This window comes from Pygoscelis adeliae, unplaced genomic scaffold, assembly GCF_000699105.1.
Source record: "Pygoscelis adeliae isolate BGI_AS28 unplaced genomic scaffold, ASM69910v1 Scaffold10, whole genome shotgun sequence".
In the NCBI taxonomy this organism is placed as follows: Eukaryota; Metazoa; Chordata; class Aves; order Sphenisciformes; family Spheniscidae; genus Pygoscelis; species Pygoscelis adeliae.
This window is the reverse complement of record NW_008824053.1, coordinates 5,430,498-5,440,716: the sequence shown is the minus strand read 5'-3', so window position 1 is coordinate 5,440,716 and position 10,219 is coordinate 5,430,498. Positions and strand designations below refer to the sequence as shown.

The 10,219-nt window shown below is 44.2% G+C and overlaps 1 protein-coding gene across 1 annotated transcript; it reads left to right on the top strand.

Moving 5' to 3' along the window:
* Positions 1–808: 808 nt before the first annotated feature.
* LRRC8D (leucine rich repeat containing 8 family, member D) lies at positions 809–3,379 on the top strand. The gene has a single exon (XM_009333789.1). It carries the CDS (start codon positions 809–811, stop codon positions 3,377–3,379), a length of 2,571 nt encoding a protein of 856 aa, XP_009332064.1.
* The last annotated feature ends 6,840 nt before the right edge of the window (positions 3,380–10,219 follow it).

Genomic DNA, 10,219 nt, shown 5'->3' with positions numbered 1-10,219 from the left:
AAGGATTTCTTCATTAATTGGGGGAAAAAACTTATACAGTACCATTTGGTCCAATGAATAGGTGGTAACTGTTTCTCACTGTAAAACATCCAAACACATTAAAAAAAATTGTGCCAAATATTCACGTAGTAACTGCAAGACTTGCACTTGTGCAGTGGTACTTAAGGGAAAGGAGCCAATCAATCTGGTAAGCAATGTGGATGCTCAATAGCAAGGACTGGGAGACATTGACTGTTACTGTGTTAGATGGAAAGAAATGAAAGACCTTGCTCATAATGTAGCAAGAGACCTCAAATGTGCTGTGCAAGTCATGAGCAAGGTGCAAAGCATTTAACAAATGCTATTTTGTTTAAATGCAAGGTACTACAAAATAATGTTAGTGCTGGATTTCAGGTGTTCAGGCTCAAGCAGTCATTTTTACAGAATCGCATTTTGTGCAATGTAATCAATTGTTGCTATTCGTGTTATTAATACATATCAGCTATAGCACTTTACCTTTCAGATATTTCAGTCGCACAGAGCAGTCCTTTGGCGCTTGTTCTGTGAAGCGGCAAAGATACGTAAATATCATCTGGCCTGAAGTGAGAAGACTTCTGCTTTGGTGCTAAAGTAATGCATCATTTCAGTACATACCCTTTGAGAAAAGAGTGTTGAGTGGAATGATGGACAATGTGTGACAGGCAACAAAACCTAATGAAAACTGGAACCTTCTGAGGATCTGTATGTCATGGTGTGATTGTTATTAAATGGTAAAATAACCTGCCCACCAGTCAACAATACTGATTTTTGTCTTTGTTCTCTTGTAGGAATGTTTACCCTTGCAGAAGTTGCATCGCTCAATGACATCCAGCCAACTTATCGTATCTTGAAACCATGGTGGGATGTATTTATGGATTATCTAGCTGTTGTTATGTTAATGGTTGCCATTTTTGCTGGAACCATGCAGCTGACCAAAGACCAGGTGGTCTGCTTGCCAGTTTTGCAGTCTACTGTAAATTCAAAAGCACAACCCGGCACATCAGGGAAGGCTGACTTTACCACTGTTGAAACAACCACTGGTCAAGGAGAAGAAGCATCAATGAGAACGGTTTCCTTCGGAAGTGCCCCTACTGTAACACCTGACGTACCTCTGAGCAGAGCTACCTCTTCTCAGTACCAACCCACTGAATCAGGCCAGGAGCTGAAGAAGGAGCAGAAAGATTCTTCAGGCCGTAAAACAAATTTGGATTTTCAGCAATACGTATTTATTAACCAGATGTGCTATCATTTGGCTCTTCCTTGGTATTCAAAGTATTTTCCCTATCTTGTTCTCATCCATACTATCATTTTAATAGTCAGCAGCAATTTTTGGTTCAAGTATCCCAAGACTTGCTCAAAAATTGAGCATTTTGTGTCTATATTAGGGAAGTGCTTTGAGTCCCCTTGGACTACAAAAGCATTGTCTGAAACGGCATGTGAGGACTCTGAGGAGAACAAACAGAGGTTAACTGGTGCCCAGTCCCTGCCCAAGTATGTTTCCACTAGCAGTGATGAAGGAAGCCCAAGTGCCAGCACTCCCATGATAACAAAGTCTGGCTTCAAATTTTCAGCTGACAAGCCGATGATCGAGGTTCCCAGCGTCACTATTTTAGATAAGAAAGATGGAGAACAAGCCAAAGCCCTGTTTGAGAAAGTCCGTAAGTTCCGGGCTCACGTGGAGGACAGTGATCTGATTTACAAGCTCTATGTTGGCCAGACTGTCATCAAGACTGTCAAGTTCATATTTATTCTCTGCTATACCGCAAACTTTGTCAACACCATTAGTTTTGAACACATCTGCAACCCGAAAGTGGAACACCTGATTGGCTACACACAGTTTGAATGTACACACAACATGGCTTACATGTTGAAGAAGCTGCTTATCAGCTATATTTCCCTCATTTGTGTCTATGGTTTTATCTGCCTCTACACGCTTTTCTGGCTGTTCCGAATACCTTTAAAAGAATATTCCTTTGAAAAGGTCAGAGAAGAGAGCAGCTTCAGTGATATCCCTGATGTCAAAAATGATTTTGCATTTCTCTTGCATATGGTAGATCAGTACGACCAGCTGTATTCTAAGCGATTCGGTGTCTTTTTGTCGGAGGTAAGTGAGAACAAACTACGGGAAATTAGTTTAAACCATGAATGGACTTTTGAAAAGCTGCGGCAACATGTTTCCCGCAATGCCCAGGACAAGCAAGAGTTGCATCTCTTCATGCTGTCGGGGGTCCCCGATGCAGTGTTTGATCTGACGGATCTGGATGTGTTGAAACTGGAGCTGATTCCTGAAGCGAAAATCCCAGCGAAAATTTCCCAGATGACAAATCTTCAGGAGCTTCATCTGTGCCACTGCCCTGCGAAGGTCGAGCAGACTGCCTTCAGCTTCCTCCGGGACCACTTGAGATGCCTTCATGTGAAATTCACAGATGTTGCAGAAATTCCTGCGTGGGTGTATTTGCTCAAAAACCTCCGTGAATTGTACTTGATAGGCAACTTGAACTCTGAAAACAATAAAATGATAGGGCTTGAATCTCTCAGAGAGTTGAGACACCTTAAAATTCTCCACGTGAAGAGCAATTTGACCAAAATTCCCCCCAATATCACAGATGTGGCACCACATCTGACAAAACTAGTCATTCATAATGACGGCACTAAGCTTGTGGTACTCAATAGCCTTAAGAAAATGACTAATGTTGCGGAGTTGGAACTGCAGAACTGTGAACTGGAGAGAATTCCCCACGCCATCTTCAGCCTCTCTAACTTACAGGAACTGGATTTAAAGTCAAATAGCATTCGCACAATTGAAGAAATTATCAGTTTCCAGCACTTAAAAAGATTGACTTGTTTAAAGCTGTGGCACAATAAAATAGTCAACATTCCTTCCTCCATTACCCATATAAAGAATTTGGAGTCTCTTTATCTCTCCAATAACAAACTCGAATCCTTACCAGCCGCAGTGTTCAGTTTACAGAAACTTAGGTGTTTAGATGTAAGCTACAACTCGATCGCGTTGATTCCAGTGGAAATAGGTTTGCTTCAAAATCTGCAGCATTTTCACATCACAGGAAACAAAGTCGACATTTTGCCAAAACAGTTGTTTAAATGTGTTAAATTGAGGACTTTGAGTCTGGGACAAAACTGTATTACCTCAATCCCAGATAAAGTTAGTCAACTGTTGCAGCTGACTCATCTGGAACTGAAGGGAAACTGCTTGGACCGTCTGCCGGCCACGCTGGGGCAGTGTCAGCTTCTCAGGAAAAGCGGGCTCGTGGTGGAAGATCACCTCTTTGACGCTTTGCCCTCGGAAGTTAAAGAGGTGTTGAACCAAGACACAAGCATTCCCTTTGCTAACGGGATTTAGGCTGAGGTGAAATGCTCCGGTAGCTGAGTTCCAAACGGCAAATGCTAAAATGTATGGCAATTGTGAGACCGTGAGTTTTAGAGAGCAGAATTCCTTGGAAGGCAGGACTACTAGCAGAATTAGAAGAGGTGTAACCGAGCGTTCAATGTTTGCAGTGTTTTAAAAGATTATTCCCAAAATTTTTGAGGATAAAGAACCTTAATAATCTCAATTCTTTTTTTCCTTAAATTGTTTGTAACTTGGATGCTGCCGCTTTTGAATGTTTACAAAGTTGCTTGCCTGCTTAAAGTAAATGATTAAATTGATGACCTTTTCTTACTATGCAAGTTATTCCTTAAGGTCTGGATTTACTTTAGTGCATTATGGGGGGAAAACCAAGGATAAATGTTGTATATGGTATGGTTCTAACAGCACTTGAAACACATGTTGATGTGTGTTGTTAGTGTTTAGCCATCCTCAGCAAATGGAACCAGTTTGGCTGTGCTTTGAACTGCACCAGAACCACCATTTTCCTGCATTAAGGTATGTGGTTTGCATCAGGCCAAGTGTGTTTGCCTTCATTCTTCATCCTCAAGGCCTCATGTTGTTGGGCGAGATTTCTTCTGTGGTCCAGTGTGCTACTCCTTCACACCGGCAAAGACTGGTCGCATTCCCGCAGCTGGTCTCCCCCTCAGCTTCCATAATGCTCCTCTGTCCCACGCAGCAGTGGGTGGTAAAAGGGAGAATACTGCCACTTGGCTTTCAAGTTGGGGATAGTTTTGATATTTGAACTGTTTTGCGAGGTGACTTCGAAAGCCATTAAACACCAAGTGACTTTACTGCTCATGTTTTGCTCCTCTTCCGAGTTTTCATCTGGGAAACTCAAGGCATTTTATGAGTTGGTGATTGTTTTGTTTCACAGCCCTTGCTTAGGAACTGGGGTGTCTGCTCCATTTACTAGACTAATGACAGAGACATAAGAGTTACGATTTACCCAAACGTGATTTAGCTTTATCACCTATTGTGGTGTCTCTTCCACACCTGGACTTTAACCGTAGGACCACCCTTCTCCTCCACTCCAAGTAATTTGATGTTTTTGAACACTTACGCACTGTTAGAAAACCCTAACTGTGTGCCAGATAAGTCATCAAATAAAGAAAAAAGCAGACAGCAGTGAGCGTGGGATTTTTTTTGGTTTTGTTTTTTTGGTGTTGTTTTTTTAACTGAGTTTGCATTGCCAGAACCATTAAAGAAATACAATCCATTAAATCTGCAAAATCATCAGTTGTAAATCTTGACCATTTACATTCCATGTGTGCAGAAAAGAAGTACTATGCTGGGAGATGATTACACGATTACTCATGGTTTAAACACAATTCCCTATTGTAGTGCGGTCAGGACTGAACTAGTCTGTAGTTCAAGGGACTGTTCTTCTCACACAGAAATCCTCATGCACAGCGATTTCTACTGTAACTTCACCAGAGCTGCCCTGACTTACACCACTATTAACGAGGGGATAGTTTAGGCCTAGGGGCATTGAGCAGTCAGGAACATTTCAAATACTGCTCCTACGAATCTTGCACATTTTGTTGTTAATCATTTACTGTTAGTCATGCTGGGAGGACTGTTCTCAGCTGTAGGTAGCAGTCTCTGAATACATACCTGCACCGTATGTTTATGTATATCAGAGGACCAGTTTATGAACAGTGGTTTTCCCGCTTCTTTTGGGGATACGGTCTGTTTTCCACTTGCCAGCAGGTAGTAAACTTGGGATGTTGACAGTTCTGCAACACCAAGTCACAGATTTGGCAGAATACTTGCAGTTACTGATCTGTCCTCCACTGGGAAATTTAGTGCTAATAAACAGATTTTTTTTTTTTTTTTAAGTAGAAGTTGAGGCTGCAGTGGATTTTTTTTTTTTTAAGAAACTCTTTCATGTGTTTATTTTTTGCACATAGATCACTTTAAAATTGCTGGACTATTGACTCTTTAGGAAAACTGTGGAATATACTATTCGTGTATACTTTGTATTTGCTGTTGAGTGTCATTTCAGCTTCCAAGAAATTGTGTGTAGGAGGGAGGAAGAGTTGGAGGATGACAAAGTAATTAAAATATTTAGAAAAATAGTTCTATTTTTCATCTTTTTGTCTTATTTTAATAGCGGAGTCGCACAGAATGCGGCTGTGGATTGATCCAGCTTTTAAAAGCTTTTTTTTTTGGTGTTTCCGATTCTCCTACTGTCCCTACTGATGTTCAAAAAATAAACCCATGTCCACTTCATGTGAGTACGGTATACATAATTTAGATCACTGTTTTGACTAGTTCTTAGCCAATTGTACTTCTTTAGACAACTTCCTCCAAAATAAGTGTATGTTAAAGTTCATTTCAGGCTTGTGATGCTTGCTCAGCATAAATGCCGTTCTTGTTTTTAGCAGAGCTTTCTCAGAGTGGGGAGGAACTGCCCATCATCCCCATGTCACCTCCCCCCAGTCCTTCCTCCTCTCTGTGCCTGTTTATAATGTTCCTATTTCCTGCGTGTCAACTGACACAGTCTTGCTTTAAAGTCTTGGAAGTTCATCTCTTTTCCATGTAAGGCATGTGAAATATATTTTGCATTTCTATTTGATTTAATAAATAAGATGTTTATATCTTCCTCTAATCTATTTTTTTAATGGGGGAAAATTGTGGTTGCGTAGTAAAATCTCTGATTTCAAGTATCTTATGCTGAACTTGTTCTGTGGTGCCTATAACCTAAGAAGGAAGAGGTATGAGTTGCTGCTCCTAGTAAATCCTGTAGGTATGGTTTCTAACTAGCATACAGTACTTCAGGATAGGTTTTTTCTTTTTTTTTCATGTACATAATCTAAATGACCTACCACTGTTTTTATTTGGCTAATGGAGTTTTGCAGAATATATGTATGGCCCCGGAAGAAAAATTACTGTGTTGATTCAAATGAGAGGAAGTAGGAAATTGCCCATTTTGTTTGCTCCTGCCGCTGTAACGCATTTCTGTGAAGATCCTTTAGTTTTCCAATAAATTGTCCTTTCGGAAGATGCTTCCTGTGATGCAAACAGAGCTATGGCTGTCCTGAGCAGGGCATCAGGCCTCTTGGTGTAAGGGAGGGTGCTGACACCCGTGAAAGGCTCTCTGCTGCTAAATAAATGGTTTTGCAGTTCTGAGTTGCCCTCTCAGGTAGCAAAGGGGGAAGCCTAGACACTGTAAGTCAGGTCTGGTTATGGGGCATCCGCTTTGTGGACGGTATTTTTAATAAAAATCTTACAGAAATAGCTGTTCTGTATATTGTGTTTCCGTGGATGCGCACAGAAATTAGCGGTGTACGGTTATGTGAAGGCAACGGGCTAGACTGTGATTCCTTTACTTGAAGTCAAGTTAAACAAATGAGGTGCTCCTACAGCTGTGGTGTTGACCGTCATTCTGATTTCTTGCAGGAGCAGATTTTGGCTTTCAGACTTCTCTGTTCTGAAGACAAGAGAGCTGGGCAGGAGCCTGACAAGTGTAACTCTCCTGAAGCTCGTTGTGAACACGAAAAATGAGGCTTCTGTCGGGTCTGTGGGATGTGGACCCGTGAGGGTGCTAAAGATGAGAACAAAAGCCTCGAATTTGCTGAGGCATCCCAGTGTTGATGGCAGAGCCATAGGGCACAGTGGCAGTGGGCTGGGGGTAGCTCATCTGGGCTGCTGTCGCCCGGTGTGATGGGATTATTGCCTGTGCAACAATTGGCCTTGAAGATAACGTGGAGCACGGCACTGCTCTTCAGTCCAAAGCAAGGAGGGAGGCTAAACCCGTGACTTGAGACCTACCTTTGGTTTTGGCACAACCTTCTCCTCGCCTGGGGAAAAGGACATTAAAAAGATTTAAATTTCCTGCCTATAAGCTGGGGATTCTTTAATGGAGGTAAAATGCATGAATGATTGTGAAAAACACAAATCCTGTAGAAATGAGGTCATACAGAAAGATTCAAGAGGCACAGGCAGTCTCGTCATTAGCTGCATGGCAGAGCCTTATCAATGTGTTTCTAATGTGTGATCCCAGAACAATTTGATTTAGACAGCAAACTATCATAGGCAGGACTAGAAGATATCTCAAGATGTCTTTAAGCCTGCCACCCTGCCTCATGCAGAAATAAAGTTCCCTAACTCATTCCTGCCAGATGTTTGGCAAGATGTCGGAACGGGTTAGGCAGTGATGGAGATTCCAGCCTCTCTAGGCAAGCTGTTTCCTTAATCGTCTTCCCCGTTGAAGAAACACAGCTAGAACCTTAGCCAGACAGCAGCTGCTGACGCTCCGTCTAGGCCAAACCAAATGACTAGAAACGTATTGATATATTTGCTTGCAGAAGTACAGACTGAGACAGACTTCTCCGTGGACGCCTCGCGTCCCAAGCAGCTTGGGAGGACTGAAGTTTGGGGTTCCTTTGAAAAGAGCTGTGAGGGGCAGCTAGCATCAGTTTGGTTACAGATGTAGGGCAAAAAGTGACGGCAAGGCCATCCACCATGGTGCAATGCATTTATGGCTGGTCTGCCTCATCTTAGGCTGGCGGTGGACATCCTTGCCCTCGCAAAGCCGAGCATAAGCCTGGGTGGTCTGTTTGTTTCAGAAAGACATTTTGTGAAGACATTTAAATAAAATGTTTCTTGAGCAAGTTTGCTGTAGGAACGTGCAAGGTGATCTTTAGGATTACCATAACTGAAAGAATTGAGACAAATTCTGTAGTGTTTTTAACCTTGGCATCAACCCCTTGCCTCCCACTGTGAATTGGTAAAATTGCTGCACAAACTACTGATTAGCTTACAGGGTTCCCCAAATGATTGGCAATTTTAGCACTACCGAAGAGTTCTCAGTTCAGGCTGTCCACTTGTGCTTGTACAGCGTGTTCAGCACTTAAACCGAAGGCATCAAACATTGATGCTGCAAAACCCTGTGGGCTTATGCTGTGACCAATTTCCCAGGACAGCAAATCATTCCCCATGCTGCTAAAGGGAGGGAAAGCTGTGTAACTGAGTACAGTTGTTTCTGTAGCAAAGATGAGGCTTTAGAATTAAGCTCAGAAACAGATTTTCCAAGCTGATTACGAACACGTACCCGTTCCACGATAAAAGTCATGAGAGATGTCGTTTCTGGCAGAGAGCTGCTGAAAATAGTCCCTGTAACTCAGCCAGGCATGGGTGCAGAACTGGCAGCTCTTTAACGCTGCACATCAACACAATGCAACTCAAGTGAGGATCTTTAAAACCACACGCACTGGAGTTTGGCCAGGCTGCATCTCTCTCCCTTCCCTGAAGAGAACAGCCCCTAAGCCCTTTTGCAGTTACCACAGCCAGGACCTTTGTTCTGTCTTGCCTCCAACAGCACGTTGCCCCTTGACGCTGGAGGTAATGTAGGGTTATTGGTTTAATAATGACTGTTTGGGAAGAATGCCATCCTCTAAATTAACACCACAGTCGCTTGCAGGAAGTCTTCCAGCACAGAGCAGGTCTGTTCCCATAAAATGAACGTGTGCCCATAAACAACAAAATCTTGAGTTGGGACTGGGTTGCCTAGACCATTTGGAATAAATGCATGAACACGTTGCTGTTCTGCTAACCGGTTCTGGGTAGCTTTGCTGCTTCAGGTGGCTTGTAAAAGTGGATTTTAAGACCTTTTCCCTAACACCAACCTGCTGCGTCCCTGGAGCCAACGTTGCTGGCCTGGGGCGGACTGGCTTGCCCCAGAGGGTGTTGGTGGAGCTGCCCTGGCAGAGCTGGGATGGGAGAAGGTCTGGGTGCCGTGGCTGCTGCCAGCACCCTGTGGAGGCTTCCCTCTGCTGGGGCAGCCAGATTTCTCTCGCTCCTCCTGAGGCAACATCTATGGGAGATGCCACATGAGATTATGTCCTTAGCTACAAAATAAAGGGAACACTGTTGAATGCAACCTATTGCCAAGCGGTGTGTCTGAAAGATGGGGATCATGATAACAGGAGGAAATGCAGAATAAGAAAAAAAAAAAGGGGGGGGGGGGGGGAATAAATAGTCCTGAGAGGAGGCAGAGCCCCCATGCCCAGCTTGAAATTTCAGAAGTTTTAAAGACGGTGTAAAATCTGGAGTGCAAGTTAAAGCTGCTCCTAACTAGAGCCAAGCTCAAACCCTCAGGGCACCCTATGACTCTTGGCCTTTTTTTTTTTTCTTCTTTCTTTCTTTACTTCTGTCCCCCCTGTCTCTCAGACAGGGCCTTAGGGTGCCTGTGCGGCTGTTGCTTGTGTGCTGTCCTTCCCCTCCTGCTCCCGTGCAAGTACCCACGATAAGCTCGTCCCTGCAGAACCGTTAACGCTTATCCCAGCGTGGCCATACCTGGTGCTGCCCCCCTGCCCTGGCTGCGTGCTTGGCAGCGCTCTGTGGGGAAACCCCAGGCGCTATCAAGGGCCAGAGTCTAATCTCGGAGCTGCAGCTTCCCCTCGTGAAGGGATTCTCCCTCCTCCGGCTGGCAGGCGATACCCGAGTGGAGCAGAGCCCTGCCAGCACAGGGAGGCTGAAGCTCCCTCCCAGCCTCCCACTCCGGGGCTGCTGCATGGAAGTGCTGCAGAGCAGGTGATGCTGGGGCTGGCGGGGTCCTGTCCACCTCCAGCTCTCACACAGCCTGGGGGAACCGTGCTCTCCCTGCAGCCCTCTGAGGAAAGGGTTTCCATAACATCCTTCAGTTGCAATTTCCATCGGCATCCCCACGGCTCCTCCTGTTGGGTGTCCTTAACAGCCTCCCCTTTCTTTGCTGGAAATGGGGCTGTGTGTTTCTTACCCTGTTCGTAAAGGATGCAGAGAGCACCTGATGGTTGTCACAGCCCCCTCTGCAGTAAGTGCTTCTTCACC

Excerpts from the sequence above, each read along its gene's own strand:
- LRRC8D (XM_009333789.1), top strand. The coding sequence starts at position 809 with ATGTTTACCCTTGCAGAAGTTGCATCGCTCAATGACATCCAGCCAACT.